Source organism: Phragmites australis, chromosome 19 (genome assembly GCF_958298935.1).
Source record: "Phragmites australis chromosome 19, lpPhrAust1.1, whole genome shotgun sequence".
Lineage (NCBI taxonomy): Eukaryota > Viridiplantae > Streptophyta > Magnoliopsida > Poales > Poaceae > Phragmites > Phragmites australis.
The window spans coordinates 2,093,424-2,111,896 of record NC_084939.1 but is presented as its reverse complement, the minus strand read 5'-3'; the positions used below and the strand labels follow the sequence as shown (position 1 = coordinate 2,111,896).

At 43.3% G+C, this 18,473-nt stretch overlaps 3 protein-coding genes across 5 annotated transcripts; 1 reads left to right on the top strand and 2 right to left on the bottom strand.

Moving 5' to 3' along the window:
* Positions 1-1,485: 1,485 nt before the first annotated feature.
* LOC133900037 (mitochondrial ATP-independent inner membrane protease subunit 1a-like) lies at positions 1,486-11,296 on the bottom strand. Of its 2 annotated transcripts, none has more exons than XM_062341112.1 (4): positions 10,873-11,296; positions 9,822-9,932; positions 1,809-1,863; positions 1,486-1,705 (listed from the first exon to the last, which is right to left on the bottom strand). In XM_062341112.1, the coding sequence occupies exons 1-3, from the start codon at positions 11,233-11,235 to the stop codon at positions 1,819-1,821; spliced, it is 519 nt and encodes a 172-aa protein (XP_062197096.1). In that variant the 5' UTR covers positions 11,236-11,296; the 3' UTR covers positions 1,486-1,705; positions 1,809-1,818. The 2 variants fall into 2 exon arrangements, with proteins under 2 accessions (XP_062197096.1, XP_062197095.1); XM_062341111.1 differs by having other exon boundaries at positions 1,486-1,708; positions 10,873-11,289.
* On the top strand, positions 3,340-4,952 carry LOC133900073 (uncharacterized). The gene is made up of 2 exons (XM_062341167.1): positions 3,340-4,707; positions 4,814-4,952. Exons 1-2 carry the CDS (start codon positions 3,485-3,487, stop codon positions 4,836-4,838), a joined length of 1,248 nt encoding a protein of 415 aa, XP_062197151.1. The 5' UTR covers positions 3,340-3,484; the 3' UTR covers positions 4,839-4,952.
* A 517-nt stretch (positions 11,297-11,813) lies between the features above and the next one.
* LOC133900036 (oligouridylate-binding protein 1B-like) lies at positions 11,814-18,292 on the bottom strand. Of its 2 annotated transcripts, none has more exons than XM_062341109.1 (12): positions 17,875-18,292; positions 16,292-16,353; positions 15,941-16,043; positions 14,448-14,524; positions 14,294-14,355; positions 14,062-14,149; positions 13,856-13,931; positions 13,731-13,761; positions 13,522-13,635; positions 13,118-13,203; positions 12,835-13,011; positions 11,814-12,474 (listed from the first exon to the last, which is right to left on the bottom strand). In XM_062341109.1, the coding sequence occupies exons 1-12, from the start codon at positions 18,049-18,051 to the stop codon at positions 12,172-12,174; spliced, it is 1,356 nt and encodes a 451-aa protein (XP_062197093.1). In that variant the 5' UTR covers positions 18,052-18,292; the 3' UTR covers positions 11,814-12,171. The 2 variants fall into 2 exon arrangements, with proteins under 2 accessions (XP_062197093.1, XP_062197094.1); XM_062341110.1 differs by having other exon boundaries at positions 12,835-13,008; positions 17,875-18,290.
* Between the last annotated feature and the right edge of the window lie 181 nt (positions 18,293-18,473).

Here is an 18,473-nt window from a genome sequence, read left to right as displayed (position 1 = left end):
CCCCAAAAATACGGAGTACTGTAGCACTGCCCTGCTGGAGTTAGCCTAACTACATTGATGCAAGCACGGCGGTGACGACACTCCTGCTGGCTCACTGTCTCAAGCTCAAGTAGCCATGCATCAAGTTCGTCAGGGACCTGCTCGGCAGCGTTGCTTCCTGACGTCTTCAACCTGGAGAGGCAAAGATCTGTATCTCTACCATAGTGTTACAGTTGGCAAAATGTTTATTATCAATGCTACATGCAGAAGCATGCACCTGCTAGTTTATTACTTTTGAATTTCCAAAATTTGGTGATTAAATCCAAATGTGAATCAACTCGAGTTTTAGATAATTTGTAATTAACCACATTAACGTAATGGATAAATATTATGTTTTGTCAAGGTAATGGATAAATATTATGTTTTGTCAAGCTTGCTGCATGACATGTTCTATCATAGTACAAAGGCATGACCTTTTCTATATAAGATACCCATGGTTGCAGACAGGCTTGTATCCTAGTGACAAAACTTCATAGGTGGAGGAAGCCCAGAGAGCCACGCAGTGAGAGACACCTTAAAGAGAGAGAGAGAGAGAGAGAGAAAACGGTCGACGAGGAGACGGCCTCTTCAGAGACTTTAATGCAATATGTTTCTTACGTTAAGCAACAAGCCTTCAGTGTTGTCACCTATCGGTAGTTACAAGAGACACAAAGGAAAAACAAATAAATCTGTCTCTTAACAATCACACCATAAGCCTTCATTGCATGGCCAGTGGGAGATCAAGAAAAAAAAGGTCCTCTCTTCTTCCTCCTCGCCTTTTCTTCTTCTTTTTCCTCCTCTCATTTTCTTCTATTCTATGCTCAGAAATTGAAGGGGAGGCTTGCACCCGGGGGATAAGGGGGCTGGTGATCCGCCGCTGCGCGTGGCACTCCATTGCATCCCACCATTGCTGTTCGCTAGAGCACTAACCCATATGGATATGACCAGCACCGGCGTCTCGGCGAACTCCTAACTAGCCTTGTGGGAGGGGACGTGACGTCGGAGGTCAGTGGCGAGCTGTTCATGACGCACAGCTACGTGCTCGCCGCCCGATCCTCGGTTTTCGTGGAACAACTCTTTGGCTCACGTACAGGTCGACGACATGGAAGCAAGGGTGTTTAAGGCTTTGATCCACTTCCATCTACACCGACTCGCTGCCGGAGATAGGCGATGGTGATAACATCTTCTTGTGGCTGCGGATAGGTTGATCTGCGGCGACATGCCGTGCATCTTCATCGACGCAAACACGGCTGGGACTACGCTGCTGCTGGCTGACAAGCATGCTTTTCTCAAGCTCAAGGAGGCAGGCATGCATCAAGTTCCTCAGGGGCCTAAAGAATCACTACAAAATTACTTTCGATCACAAAATTACTTTCCTCAGATAATCACTCCCTCTAAAAAAAATTAGATCAACGAGAAACTCTATCAAACAGGTCCGAAGTCATACCACTCGTAGTAGCGCAAGAATTTGTATCAGAACATAAGCTGATTGGTATTTCAGGAGGGCGAGAACCAAAATTGTTACAGACTAAAAATCAAATGATGAACATCACGATACACTCTGCTTCGCTGTAAAAATGTGCCATGACAGGTGTAATGCATCTGAATTGCAGGGCCCGTTGTTGCGTATAAATCTCTTGACATGTGCAATAATATGGGTACATCTCTGACTTGATGATTTCTGGTGCTTCTGGACAAAACAGCAAATAAAGAAGCTAGCATGGTTAAAGATGGAGGTAGAGAGAGCCAGGTATTTTGAAAACAAGAGGTAAGGAAAAAGTTGGATTTACCTCTATCAAGCTACTCTTGTGAATCAATAGAACCGAAACCCTCCAGTGGCCAAACCTAAGATTGAACAATCACTGTCAATACTACTCCCACATTCACCTAGAGGCAAAGTTGCAGCGATATTTGTTCTAGGGTGATGGCCCACATGATGATTTGGTAGCATAGCATTTGGCTGATGCGTTTAGTATTACAAAAACATGTTCAACCTTACGTTTCACTTCATGAACATCAAGAAGTAGTAAGATCAAGCACGTAAATCTCCAATATCCAGAGTATCACAAAACATGAAATTTAATGGTTCTCAAAATGAAGACCATATTATTTGTATGAAACTATAAATAGATATCTCATGGTATAAACATTATTACCTATAAGTAAGCCAAAAGCTAGGCCTATCAATGTCAGCCAAATGTATAATTTTTCCAGTTCAAACCAATACCCTGTTTTGTCTCTATTATCATCCTGGTACTTGGGACATGCTAATTAATACTGTTCAAATTAAAACAAGTCTCCTAAAATCACATGATGCCCTGTTATTTAAATAATCTCAGCTACTTCAGAGAACCTCAACTGGTACACTTTAGTGACCCTACTGAATCTAGAGCAATAATATTTATCCTCCAATACACTGTTGAAGAAAAATATGAATTTTAATGCTGTCTTGGGCTTCTTTCTTTGCTGGACCGCTGGCCCATGAGAACCTGTGGTGTCCCGGCCCATTCGGTTTCTCACAAAACCAGCTGGAGCGGCTAGGGTAGAGGATGCGCGCAGGCGAAGAGAACTATGGCGGCTGCGCAACCCTCAGCGAGTTCTTCGGAGTTCGTTGAGATGGAGGGCGCAGAGGTCCCATATCTAGGCCGGCTTCCTCTTCCTGCAAAGGGTAGAAAGAAGACCTTCCCCCTTTCGCTTTCCCACTGTTTTTCCTCTTCGGTTTGGTGGTCATCCGTGAGTTGGAGAAGTTCTTCAGCTCCAATCTGGGTGCTTCGGTTCTTGAGGAGATAGAGTGGGGATTCTGTGTGTTGGTGGTGCTTGGAGCTGTGAAAGCCTAGGCTCGCCCGTACGCGCGGTTGCGGTGCGGTGAGGCACTGTATCTCCGATTTCCTCGTCGACGGCGACTCCGGCGAATAGGATTTCTGGGTCAGCGGCTTTGCTGCCGTGCCCTGCCTCCCTGATTCACTCGTTTGAGTGTATTGCACTGTGAGTATATCCAGTTTGCATATCCTTTCTTTCTCTGCAGATCTGGACATTAGAGGTGCTTGTTTAATATGCTCGGTGATGAATTCGTATGCATAGGCTGGACAGATTTTCAGTACAATAGTTAGTCTTGTGCATTATCTAAGAAATCTGTTTCTATTTGGTGGTCACCGATCTCTAAATCTCTAGAGTGGCTTGGTCTGTTCTGGACAACCGAATGTATGTTCTGGTTATGATGCTGGTATATTACTTGAAGCCTGAGGTGATAGATGATGTATGTACTGGTTGAATGTCCCTTTTGGTTCCTGACTCAGCTGCCAAATTAGTTCTCTGGCCTCCTGTCAGGTTCAGCTGTTGTGCATTCTTACAGGCACATACTCTTCACTCAGTTTGTGATAGCATTTAAACCCAGAAAGATTTTATATCTTCTTTAGATACTGCTCAAGTTCTAGTCTAGTTGTTATCTGTTAATTTTGTCCAGTCAATGATGCAATCTTTAGAACAGTTAGGGAGCAGGATTGTATATGTCCTGGGGCCAACTGTTGTGTTAATTCTGAGAGCTCTTTTATCTGTCCTAAGCACCTATTGTCCAGATTTGGTGATATGCATGGTTATGGAATCTGATAATCTTATTTGTCAGTTGTTCTTTTCAAATGTCCTGTATATTTGTCCTGGATTGTTTTCCTTTTATCTCTGTATATGTGGAATAATATTATTGCTCATATTATCGCAAATATTACAACAATCCAGAAATCCTATCATTGCTTCTGAGATGGCTAGCTCTAGCTCTTCTGCACTCCCACCGTCGTCCTCGGACGCGATTAAGCCTGAGATCTTTGATGGGACCGGCTTTAAGCGCTGGCAGGCCCGGACGAGGCTGTGGTTGATGGAGCTCGGTTTATTCTGGGTCCTCACCGAAGAGCCGCCCGCCCCCCAGGGGGAAGCCGTGCTAGACGAGGTCGAAAGAACGCGTCTTGACGCGTTAAGGGCCCGTTGGGAGAAGGCAAATGCGTCTGCCCTGGCACGTCTCTTGGCTGTTCTGTCGAACAGGCTCTTCGACGTGTACGTGAGCTTCGGGGAAGCGCGGAAGGTGTGGACAGAGCTGAATGACAAGTATGCTGAAAGCGACAACGGCAACGAGTCCTTCATGGTGGCAAGCTATCTGAACTTTCGTATGGGAGATGGCAGATCAGTCATGGAACAAATCCATGAGCTTCAACTGATCGTGCGGGACTTAGGCCAGTATGGCTGTGTCCTCCCGGAGAACTTTCAGATTAATGCCATTCTGGCAAAGCTGCCTACTTCTTGGCGTGACTTTGTCACTGCACGTCGGCATTTGAAGCAGCGATTGACTCTTAATGAGCTCATTGCTGCTATAAATGTCGAGGAGAAGTCCAAGGCAGGCTATGGTGGGGGGAAGACGTCTGCTCAAGCAAACCTTGTCGAACACAAGAACCATCCTGGCAAGAATATGAAGAAAGAAAAGACCAAGCCTGGGTTTTCGGGACCGAAGGTCAATGCAATGAAGAAGAAGAAAAAACCCGAGATTGTCTGCTACGTCTGCGGCGAGTCGGATCACAAAGCCAACAGATGCCGCAATCGTAAAGGCAAGGGGCCAACACCTGAACAGCAGAAGGCAGCCAAAGCCCAAGTGAATGTGGCGGTTGCAATGGCCAATGATACTGGCAAAGGCGACTCCACTAGTGGGTATGTACCTGAGGCCTATATGGCAAATTCACTAACAAGTTGGTGGATTGATACAGGTGCTACAAGGCATATTTGTGCTGATCAGACATGTTTTACTTCTCTTCAGGGCGCAGATGGTGGATCCGTACTGATGGGGAACGGGGTCTCGGCAGCAGTGCGCGGAGTAGGACAAGTGAGCCTGAAGTTGACTTCTGGCAAGACTCTTGTCCTGAAGGACGTGCTGTTTGTACCTGCCATGACGCGCAATCTACTCAGTGGATCGATGCTGTGCCGGCAAGGAATAAAGTTAGTCTTCGAGTCGAATAAAGTAGTTATGACCAGGTGTGGGTCGTTTGTAGGGAAAGGCTATGATTGCGGAGGCATGTTCCGCATTTCTACTCTTGATAGCTCTGCAAACATTTTCTATTCTTCGTATTCTAATAAGAACATTGATATTTGGCATTCTCGCTTGTGTCATGTTAATAATGAAGCAATTGTGCGTTTGAGCAAAATGGATCTTATTCCTTCATATAACTATGATAAGAGCCACAAGTGCGAGGTGTGCGTGCAAGCAAAGCAGCCCCGCAAACCGTTTCATTCGGTCGAGGGGAGAAGCACCTCGCCGCTTGAGTTGATCCATTCTGATCTGTGTGAGATGAATGGAATATTAACAAAAGGTGGCAAGAGATACTTCTTTACTCTCATAGATGATGCTACCAGGTTCTGCTATATCTATTTGCTCAGAACAAAGGATGAAGCATTAGAACACTTCAAAATCTATAAGACCGAGGTGGAAAACCAGCTGGGGAAGACAATAAAAAGACTGAGGTCTGACAGAGGTGGGGAATATATTCCCAGGGATTTCTCCGAATTCTGTGAAGAAAGTGGCATAATCCATGAATTTACACCACCATACTCACCTCAGGCCAACGGAGTAGCCGAAAGAAAGAACCGAACAATTTGTGATTTGGTTAACACCTTATTACAAAGTTCTGGTATGGCTAACTCATGGTGGGGTGAGGCTGTTCTCACAGTAAACTTTGTCCTGAACAGGGTCGCTCCTCGGAATCGCGAGGTAACCCCTTATGAAGGATGGAAGGGGAGAAAACCAAATCTGTCCTATCTTCGTACATGGGGTTGTTTGGCTAAAGTTCATATTCCCCTGCCGAAGAAAAGGAAATTAGGTCCAAAGACTGTCGATTGTGTCTTCCTAGGGTATGCACACCAGAGCACAGCCTATAGATTCCTGGTGGTCCATTCCGAGATCTCAGACATTGCAGTTAACTCTATAATGGAGTCTCGGGATGTGACATTCTTTGAACACATCTTTCCGATGCGAGCAAAGGAGATTAGTTCCCATGATTTTTCAGTTGATAACCATGTTCCTCAAAGTTTTGATGACACAGTTCCTGATTTGGAACCTAGGAGGAGCAAGAGGCAAAGAACGGAAAAATCACTGGGAGATGACTTTGTCACCTATGTCGTGGATGATGAACCACGAAACCTTTCAGAGGCATACGCTTCACCAGAAGCGGAGTACTGGAAGGAAGCAGTCCGTAGTGAGATGGATTCGATCATCTCTAACGGAACCTGGGAGTTGGCAGACCTCCCAGTTGGATGCAAGCCGGTTGGCTGCAAATGGATCTTCAAGAGAAAGCGGAGACCTGATGGTACTATAGAAAAGTACAAGGCCCGATTAGTGGCTAAGGGTTTCACGCAAAAGGAAGGAGAGGATTACTTCGATACTTACTCTCCTGTAGCCAGATTACCTACTATCCGCGTGCTCTTAGCACTGGCAGCTTCGCATAATCTCCTTGTGCATCAGATGGATGTCAAGACTGCTTTCCTTAATGGAGAGCTGGACGAGGAGATTTATATGCAGCAGCCAGATGGATTCGTGGTAACAGGACATGAGCGTAAAGTATGCAGGCTAATCAAATCCCTATATGGTCTCAAACAGGCCCCTAAGCAATGGCATGAAAAATTTGATACTACACTGACTTCGATTGGCTTCTGTGTCAATGAAGCCGATAAGTGCGTGTATTATCGCTATGGTGGGGGTCGAGGTGTCATTCTGTGTCTTTACGTGGATGACATATTGCTATTTGGGACAGATATAGAAATGATTAACCATACTAAGTCTTTTCTATCTCAGAACTTCGATATGAAGGACCTGGGAGAAGCTGATGTAATTCTTAATATCAAGCTCCTAAAGGGCAAGAATGGGATAACTCTCAGTCAATCCCATTATGTGGATAAGGTGCTTACACGTTTTGGGCTGATAGACTGTAAGCCTGTAGCCACGCCCTATGATCCAAATACTAAGCTGAAGAAGAATGTAGGTCATGGGAAAGACCAGTTAAAGTATTCGCAGGTGATAGGTTCTCTTATGTACTTGGCCAGTGCAACTAGACCTGACATCTCATATGCAGTATGCAGGTTGAGTCGTTATACGTCCAACCCAGGAGATGATCATTGGATAGCACTGGAGAGAATTCTCAAGTATCTAAAGGGGACAAAGAACCTTGCGATTCACTACTCTGGCCATCCTGCAGTCCTAGAGGGATTCAGTGATTCCAACTGGATCAGTGACTCGGATGATATGAAGGCTACGAGTGGATATGTTTTCACTCTAGCAGGTGGAGCCGTGTCGTGGAGGTCATCTAAACAGACTATCCTTACTCGCTCCACGATGGAGGCTGAACTAGTAGCGCTAGAATCAGCAGCTGTAGAGGCAGAATGGATTAGAGAACTCCTTTCTGACCTGCCGATATTGGATAAACCAATTCCGGCTGTTCTTACCTACTGCGATAATCAAACCGTTCTGGTTAAGGTAAAGAGTAGGAAGGACAATATGAAGTCTTCGAAGCATATAAAACGGCGACTTAAGTCGCTAAGGCATGCATTAGAGACGGGTATAATCGCTGTGGATTATATTCAGTCTGAAAGGAATCTGGCTGATCCTTTCACAAAAGGAATGGCTAGAACAGTCATTCAATCGGCGTCAAAAGGAATGGGATTATTACCCACTGATAAGGTTCACACCGGCAGTAACCTATCCTAGGAGATCGGAGATCCCGTGAACTAGGCTCTAGGATAACAAGCTGTGTGGATGTAAGAGCAATTGATCCCATTTGCTGCTTTGCTCTTCTGTAGGAGAGGATGAGCTGTTAGCTCTTAATGAGTTCAGTACCATATGGTATTAGATGTCGTCCTACAGGACATCTAGGAGAACTCACCTATGTGAGTGTGATTGTGTGGTCGCAATCTCAGAAAAGCAGGGTACTTTTCTGGATGACACTCATGAATCAAGGTACATGGACATGACCATAACGTCCAACCCGAGAGTTAAGGCAAAAGCAGCCTAGTACAGGGTGTTGTATGTGAGGAGGCTCTCACATCAAGGCTGAGGATCAAGGCTTAGTCCTCCTTATCCTGTGTGAGCCAATTCACATTCAACTAGGTAACATGTTCAAACCCGAAAGGTACTGTTACTCAAATTCTGTATATCAAACCAATAACTCCAACATTAAAATTTGGTGGGGACTGTTGAAGAAAAATATGAATTTTAATGCTGTCTTGGGCTTCTTTCTTTGCTGGACCGCTGGCCCATGAGAACCTGTGGTGTCCCGGCCCATTCGGTTTCTCACAAAACCAGCTGGAGCGGCTAGGGTAGAGGATGCGCGCAGGCGAAGAGAACTATGGCGGCTGCGCAACCCTCAGCGAGTTCTTCGGAGTTCGTTGAGATGGAGGGCGCAGAGGTCCCATATCTAGGCCGGCTTCCTCTTCCTGCAAAGGGTAGAAAGAAGACCTTCCCCCTTTCGCTTTCCCACTGTTTTTCCTCTTCGGTTTGGTGGTCATCCGTGAGTTGGAGAAGTTCTTCAGCTCCAATCTGGGTGCTTCGGTTCTTGAGGAGATAGAGTGGGGATTCTGTGTGTTGGTGGTGCTTGGAGCTGTGAAAGCCTAGGCTCGCCCGTACGCGCGGTTGCGGTGCGGTGAGGCACTGTATCTCCGATTTCCTCGTCGACGGCGACTCCGGCGAATAGGATTTCTGGGTCAGCGGCTTTGCTGCCGTGCCCTGCCTCCCTGATTCACTCGTTTGAGTGTATTGCACTGTGAGTATATCCAGTTTGCATATCCTTTCTTTCTCTGCAGATCTGGACATTAGAGGTGCTTGTTTAATATGCTCGGTGATGAATTCGTATGCATAGGCTGGACAGATTTTCAGTACAATAGTTAGTCTTGTGCATTATCTAAGAAATCTGTTTCTATTTGGTGGTCACCGATCTCTAAATCTCTAGAGTGGCTTGGTCTGTTCTGGACAACCGAATGTATGTTCTGGTTATGATGCTGGTATATTACTTGAAGCCTGAGGTGATAGATGATGTATGTACTGGTTGAATGTCCCTTTTGGTTCCTGACTCAGCTGCCAAATTAGTTCTCTGGCCTCCTGTCAGGTTCAGCTGTTGTGCATTCTTACAGGCACATACTCTTCACTCAGTTTGTGATAGCATTTAAACCCAGAAAGATTTTATATCTTCTTTAGATACTGCTCAAGTTCTAGTCTAGTTGTTATCTGTTAATTTTGTCCAGTCAATGATGCAATCTTTAGAACAGTTAGGGAGCAGGATTGTATATGTCCTGGGGCCAACTGTTGTGTTAATTCTGAGAGCTCTTTTATCTGTCCTAAGCACCTATTGTCCAGATTTGGTGATATGCATGGTTATGGAATCTGATAATCTTATTTGTCAGTTGTTCTTTTCAAATGTCCTGTATATTTGTCCTGGATTGTTTTCCTTTTATCTCTGTATATGTGGAATAATATTATTGCTCATATTATCGCAAATATTACAACATACACTTCAGTAAAATGTAATTCTCCAGATGATTATCATCAAACAAAATTGGCGACTTAACCAGGATTTTGACAAGAAAACTTGGGTTTATAAGAAGATATTGAAGAACTTAGAACTCAATGCTCTACAAAAACTTAACCATGCACTCGCAGCATAGAGTAAAGGTGCAACTTTATTGTTTTCACCAAATTTAAGGCAACTGCTAGTTGATTGTGTCAGAGTTTCCATCAGCCTCTTATATTAAACTAATGAGGAGGCAAAAGAAAGAACTGAGCTTACCCGACAAAAGATCTTCCCTGTAATGAGACCATAAGGCACAGCTCCAAATTGCCTTGAATCCCTAGAATCATAAATATTATCACCCTGCACCCAAACATGACCTTGTGGTACCTACAAATACATCACGCAGGGTAAGAGCATGAGGTGATCGTACATTCTGTAAAGGAAATAATCATAAGTCATTAAAAAAAGAATTCAAAACTAAACAAAGCATGGGACTCGTGATGTCCCAACATTACACCTGGGAACCCACTGAAGACGCAATGAAATAAACAAATGTCAGTCTTTAAAGACAGGAACGTCATTTGAATAATCTTTGAAAACCAAAACTGAATAAGCCAATTTTTCCGCTATTGATCACAATCATGTGAAACACAACTATAGCAATTGCATCTTCTGATGGAGTGACAGACTGATAGTAGCACAGTGGAAGGTTTTATCAGCACGTATGTTTTGTAATACGATCCTAATTCATTAGGTATCTAATCATATCGGTAGTGATTATTTCTTAGGGTTAATAACACCATTTATCATAATGAACCAATACCAGTGGTTCAGCCATTATGTTTTCCTAAGATCGTGCAGAAATTTTGAAGTGGCGCTCATAGAAACGTTTCTCTAAGTACCAATAACCAAAATACAAATGTGTCACCGCTTCAGCAAGCGTGTCACATATTCACATTACAGCCATAAAAAACACTCTCCTTTATGGATCTCAATTTGAAGCGAGTAAAATGTAGTAGCAAGTTACTACACCTTTCTCTTTCTTTGTTTTTTCAGACAAGTAGTGACTTGTTTAAAATCTACAATTCTCACAAACAAACCAAGCAAACTCTTACTCGGGTAACCGGTAACCGCAGGAAGCACTAAGAATCACCATCTAAAATCATGTGAAGCACTTGGAAGTTGGAACCCAATCCTCTAGAGTTAATACACTACACCACACAGCCAAATTACAATCTTTACAGCATCGAAGAGCATCACACCCAATCCAAACATGGAGGAGGCAAGCTTTTGGTGCTAGCACCAGACCAAGCCCAGTCCAACTCACCACGACGGTCTTGGAGGCGTCGCAGCTCCCGGGGTCGACGAGGTAGGTGACGGCGTCGCCCTCCATCCCGAGCACGCGCTTGGCGACCGCCTTGCGCGGGTCCTCGGGGGAGATCAGCAGCACGACGTCTCCGCGGGACACGCGGCCGAGCTGCACGCTCACCCTGTCCACCGCCACCACGTCGCCCGCCAGGTTCATCGCCGGCAGCATGCTCGGGCCCCGCACGAAGGCGAGCGAGCAGACGTGGTGGTCGACGAAGTGGACGGCGCAGAAGGCCTGCGCGACCAGGAACGCGCGGGATAGGGCCTCGCCGGCGATGTGCCGCCACGGGATGGCGGACAGGCGGCGCACGAAGCCCGACATGGCGGCGGCGAGGGGGCGAAGAAGAAGTGTGTTCTAAGGCGCAAGAAGATCTTGGAGGCCGTACGCTTATCTCTCTTGGGCCGCTGCTTCACCAGGTAGATGTTAGGCCGAATTCTCACATGGGCTGAAATGCTAATGGGCCGAAACAACACTGACACAAGTTGTTCAGAGGTGATGAGTAGATGATACGCGGATGCTTACTATCTTAGCAATTGCAGAAGTGTTTTACGTAAGTAAAATCAATTTAGAATATAATAATTTAAAAAGATAAAAATATATAATATAATAAAAGAAGAATTTGTATACATGATCATTAAATCCAAATGACCATAGGACACGGTGATGGCTGATGTTGAAGCGATAGTTTTTAGTTATGTGATATCATTTATCTTAATTTTTAAAAATAGTGACATAAGTAGAGAGAGCATGCTACAGTCAAAAATGATGATCGAGGGTGACACGTGAGAAATAGATGGATTGTTAACCGACTAATTAATTATGCTTTTCCATATTATAAGAAAGATGAGACTAAATTTAATTGTGAACTGGTTGATTGTGTAATTGTGTAAGATAAAGAATGTTCAAATCTACCCCAACTCACCCAGGAGTATAGATGTATAGAGTCTGCAAAACTCCGCTCATCATCCGGTACACGAGTAATTAGTAATAAAAAGAAGCAAAATAGAAGATAATCCAAACAAAGAAAGAATATACTAACAAGCTAGGGTGCCACCCAAGCTTGGTTTCGATATTCTACGGAGGTATATAGCCGGCAGAGAGAGGGCGAGTTACTTGGATGACAACGAAAATTAGGAAGGAAAAAAAAGGTCCTGGTAAGGCTTCATCTACTATATGTATATATAAGGGGTGGGGGCATCATCCTCGCCTTCATCAAGAAGGCATAGGTAGCTGGTGCCTCATGGAGTAGTCATCACTCTAGTAGTACATGAGCTGCTGCTGCTGCTGCTGCTGCTGGGTCGCTGCCGCGTTGGCGTTGACGCCCTGGAATCCGCCGTCGTAGATAGCCAAGCTAGCTCCGGCGTCCATCCCCCAAGCGGCCTGCTTCAGGGCATGCTGTCCCATTAGGGCTGGGTTCGCAGCCATCTTGCTCAGTGCGACGGTGCGCTGGTAGGCCAGGAGGTCAGTCGCCGACACGCCTGCAGGGAATGGAGCCGGTGCCGGAGGGGGCAGTGGCGCAGATGATGTCCCTGGTGGAGTTGGCTTGCTTCCCCAGGAGCACTGCATTCAGACAGAGATGGCGATCAATAACTGGCAGAAATCAATGTATGTATCTAATTTCTGGATGTTTTATGCATATCTTAATAATGAGACAGAAACTTAGCTTATGTTGTAACTATGTTTATAGGCATAATACAGACACATTTGATCTGGTTCCACTCATGGCGTAAAACCATGTATGCACAATATATTGTTCTCTTGTAAAGATTAAGGGGTATTTAGTTGAGGGAACTGCTCTAGGAATTTTTTGGATTTGAAATAAACCTTAAGGAATCGGGTCCCAGTCTCCCCTATCTAATTATGCAACTGTCTACAATATTCTCCATATCAAGGAAATATGAAAATCTGAACACGAGATACCTTTATCTGCCTCCCGCCAATAACTTGGCCATTACCCATCTGAATTGCTAGTGCAGCTTCCTCATGGGTGCTGAATCTCACGAAGCCAAAACCTTTATCACGTGTTACACGGACCTCCTCAATTGATCCAGCCCCAAGTGAATGGAAAAATCGGTGCACATCATTGCTGTTGGCCTGCTAATCAAGAAACATGGAACACATTGATAAGAGCAAACAGAAAAGCAGCAACACACAGCATGCATAATCAACATAAACAGCAGACATTTCATTGGAAGTGTATTACCTCGTGAGGAAGATTGCCAACATAAACAGTTGTAAACTGTGGGTTATTTTCGGGACCATCTTCGCTTGCATTATCTTTTCCAGCTTCTGTATGACATGGAAAGGATGAAAAGTGGCTGGTCAGTAGTTTTAAGCCATAAAATTGTGATAAGTACAGCATTATCACAACTCCCAGCTTACCTACGAATTAAAACAGAGAAAAGCCCCTATTCTAAAGTCATCCATGAACTAAAGTTCAAAACATAGTAGACAACTAAAACTATGGATTTACTTCTAACAAAATTAAAAAAATATCAGTAAAAGGTGAACTAAAGAGCTTTGCTGAGTTGGTTGTTACACATTATACAATCATATACGGACTCCCGCAAAATAAGAAGCTCAAGAAGACAAAGCACAAGTACAAACCTGATGAGCCATTTGTCAGGCCAACCTTGGAGTCCACAGTTTGTTTCTCTTCACCAGCATTGGCACCTTTCGTTGCCCAATTGCAACGAATTTGGCGGTTGCCAAGCCACTTCCCTGCACATCAGAAAAATAAACAGACATAATCACTTTGTGAAAGCTCAGGTCTTCATAACGAGAAATAACTAGAAACAAGGAAACAGCAAACACACCATTCAAGTCATTTATCGCATTTTGGGCATCCTGTTAATGAACAATGACTGAGTGAGATGAAACAGCAGTTCAGAAAGTTTCAAACAAGGTTGCGTATAGGGTTTGATTGTCATGGTGACACTACCTGCTGATTCCTGAAAGAAACAAAACCGAACCCTCTGGATCGACCCGTTTTCTGGTCCCACATAACCCTAGCATCTCTGCAAAAGTTACAAGCCAAACTGGTAAGACAGAAATTTCATGTACTGCACGACTAGCAAACTACTCTGCAAACAGCGTCACGATTGACAATAAAATATGGAGGGGAGATAAGAGCTAGGCAATGCTTACGAGCAGGTGGAGTATCCAGAGAAAAAAGCAAACAAAGCAGCATCAGTGACCTCTGGGCAAAGATCCCCAACAAAAATATTAAAATGGCCTGCAAGGATGAAGAGTCATCACCAAAACTTAGCATCAGAATTCAGAAACCTCACATTCACATCTATCTGCCTGCATTACACACAATGAACAAGTAAAATACAAATATATAATATAATATTTAAACCAGCTTTCAGTACGAAACCTGATGTATCCTCCCTCTGAGTACTTGTATATGCCCAATTGACTTTTATTGGCAGACCAAACCTGGGTTTCGAGGGTCATTACAACTTTTAGTGCCAAAAGCAGGACAGTGTTGTAGAAATTAGCATGAACAAAACCAAAACACAAACACTTACAGTTGTCTGCCATTGAGAGTTGCAATTGCAAGTGAAGCAAATCTATGGTCATAGTAGTCAATGAAACCAAAGGATGACTGCAACATCAGAAGGGAAAGAGTGAACACCACATTGTCATAAACAATCTAACAAATATAGAATCATTAGTGATTAGCAAATTAAGCATACAAAATGCAACATCCCAAAGCTTCATGCAAAGAGAAAGGGAGTGATAACATAGAGTGCCTATTTGTAGCCCTAACAAGAGTGTAACTGAGTCACTACCAATTTGATCTATTTCAATAGTGATTTATCAATTACATAAATACGTCCAACATTCAAAAGCTTTGTTGCAGCTACTTGCTTCTTACTATGGCATTCTCGCCCGACACTAGCACTATCATGCCAATCCTAAGGTGTAACAACACTCCAAAAGCAATAAACACCAGCTACATAGCTGATGGATCAAATCTAACCGCAACATTCACAATTAACTATAGTTTGTTTTTAACCGATATTACGCCAGGGTAATGCAGAGACTGATACAGAAGCATACATCATGGATAGTTGGTTTGACTTTCCTCAAGTCAGACCACAGTGACATATGACGCCCCTCAAGTCCCGATGCCTTCTCACTTCCACCGATCCATATCATATAGTGCTCATCAAATTTTCAAAAGCTAATGCACACATGAGCACATGAAAACACTTTCTTCTAAATTCCAGTAGCCAAGAGACTCATGTGCAAACCTAGCTAAATAAGTTAGGTAAAGATACACAGTTCATGTGCTTTTTCTATAAAAAAAAATTGGCACAAAATTGCAGTGATTCTAGTCAACTAGCTGAAATTAAACAACTCTAAGGTACTACAAAAATATAGAATCCAATGTTTACAATTAAAAAAGGGAAAATCCTTAACCCCACAGCCCCACTCCCCTTCTCCCGGTAAGTAGCATTTCCAAATTGAGCCCCATATCTCATTTTTTTACTTTGCCCCCATAAGTTGAGTTACCATACAAGTACACCCTAACAACACCCTTTAGTGCTATTTCTCATTATTTTCACTATCTTTGTTTCTTTCTTAAATGACGTAATACTTTCCAAGTGGTTAAAATTTTTGGTTTAATTATTTCAGTGATTTTAATGCTTGTAGTTCATGATTCGGGCATATGTAAAATTTCACTAAAATCGTGTATTACAAGTACAGGAATCACTGAAATTGTTGAAATCGTTAAAGGGAGTACTAAAGTCGTAGAAAGAAGTGCTAAAGACAATGGAAGCTATAAGAAGTAGCGCAAAAGCATGTTATTAGGGGAATATTTTCATGGTAACTAGACTCTTATGGGGGAAAGCAAAGCAAAGACGAGATGCAGGGGACAATTTGAAAAGGCAGCTGACTTATTTTGTGACTGTTTTTATTGGAGGGGCGGGGGTGGGGGTTATGGAATTACGAATTATCCGGACAAAACAAAATCTTGAGTAAGTTTTCTTTTCTTAATAGAAGAAAGATCCACCTTTTCTTTTCTGATGAGCTTGCACCCTTCTACAGGACCAATACTTTGGAAGACTTCCTGCAGTAGAGTGTCCGTCACTTGAAGATGGATATTGCCAACATACCTATTACGAATACGATCAATTACCACCAGAAAGAAATAATATAGAACAGCTAGTCAACACCAAATTGCAGGTTGCAGCATAAAGAGAAGAACTTGATCACCATAAGATGCAGAACAAAGGACATATTCCATTTGGACCATTTGAAACCTAAGGAAGCAGAGGTATATTTTTGTGGAGGTTCTTTCAAAAACAATTTTTAGCAGTACAGCAGTCCTGAGATAAGGGGAAGAACCACTCCCAACACTTACACGCTGCGGCATGTACTTGAATCAAACCCAGGAGGAAGGTTTCCACTAACAATTGGTTCTATCTGCAAAAATATACAAGTGTAAGCAAAGGCTCCCATGAAGAGCATGGATACATAACTGAATTCAGAAGATAATTCTCCTACAACTTATTAAAAAATGAAGACAACCGGAGGTAAGCAAACAATTAGGTAAAAGATACTCCCTCAGTTCAGAAATAGTAGGCGCATTTCTTTTGGGTTCGGTCTTCGAAGTTAGATTTTGACTAACGTTTTCTCACAAAATATATCATTTATACCTACCAAACCTATATAGTGTGAAATCATTTTGAATTGTGAACCTAGTTGTATAATTTTTATATACTAGATATTCTTATAATTTGATTAAATGTTAGTCAAAGTACACAAAGTTTGACTTTTCCAAAAAGAAATACACCTACTATTTCTGAACGGAGGGAGTATCTTATATGCAAGAACAAAACATCAAAATCATACAAATGACATAAATTCACAGTGCACTCTTTCATACAAAACTATTATGTTATTTTAATATCATTCATGGCCTGTTCGCAAAAAAACAATTATGTACCATTTCTTAAGTTTAGCATGACTGCATGAATCCAACCAACGGACTAAGATTCAAGACTAAAGTGCCAACACATCAGAACAAAAGGATGTAAAGGAAAAGGAACTTCAACATAATTATGGCATGTATACAAGTAATCATCAGTGCATCTATACTTCTTTACGATCGAATAGAGCAATAGCAGAAACTATATCCTTAATTGATGGTTGATTTAGTCATCTAGCAATCAAAATTAAGCTGAACTTTACTGGAACTTATTACCACTTCCCACTACAACCGTCCTCACCAAATGAACACTGACAACAACAAAACGTACTTAGCACTATAATGCCATTTTGTATCACATAAAGCCCCACTACAATCACTCATTGTGTGCAACCAAATAAGATTGCAGTTTGCAAAGCTTCAAAAGTGCGTCCTTCACTAAGAAAACAATAATCACTAATCAAACATAACCACATTCCATCTTATACATCTCAACCACACGCAGTACATATGAACAATTTGCACACAGAATAGTATGAAACAACTTGCACACAATCACATTTAACCTCCAAAATTGATCAAATGAGCACCAACGAGCAAACCAATCTTTTTCTGAAAAATAAAAATAAAACTAAAAAATCAACAAAACCACTCAGACATCACGATAATCACTCCAATTACAACAATATTAGAATATCTCAAATGTACCCAAAAATAGCCCCACAAACCCTACAAAAAATCCAAATTTTCCCGCACGAGAACACACCAACACCGAGAATCCCTAAAATCATGACAAACGGCAACGAAATTGAGAAACCCCAACCGTGGAAACCTCAAATCCCCAGAATTGCACCAAAAACAAAAACCCAACCCAACGAACTCAACCTCGAAACCCCCGAATCCAACCTTAATCGACCTCCTCGCACGCCCCAAAACCACCAGCGCGTCGCCAACCGCATCGATCGAACCGGGGGAAGACAAAAAAAAAAACAGATGAGAAAGCGAGGAGAGCCCACCTGCGGCGCGGCGAGGAGGCCGGGGTGCGGGTGATGCCCTGGGAACATGGGCGGCTGCTGCTGCGCCGCGTGCTGCATGAGCAGAGCTTGCTGCATCAGCTGCTGCTGCTGCTGCGCTGCCGCCGCCGCAGCGGCCGCTGCCGCCTGCTTCATCCGCTGCTGGTGCTGCTGCTGCATGCCGACGATCGCCCGCCGGCTCTGCCCCCGTCCCCCGGGTCAGGGACGATTATTAGGGTTCGGTCGGGGAGCAAACGCCCCAACGCCGAAAAGGAAAAATAAAACCGAAACAAAAAATAAGAAAAAGAAATAAGAAAAAAAAGAGAAAAAAAAACCCTCGAAGCCGAGGGGGAGAAGAAGAAGGGAGGCGGAGGCGGAAGCGGCGGAGGCGGAGCGAGGTGGGGCGAGTCGCGTCGGGGACGAAGGATATTTTCATGGGCGCGCAGTATTTCCAGTTCAGCCCCTGAGCTTCTAGAAATTACTAGTATACCATCAAAAAATTTCGAAAAAATTTAAAAGAAGCTGACGACAGTGACAGGGGAAACGAAATTTAGTTTTTTTTATCTCCATATGCTATTAAAATTAATACTGTTATGACAGTT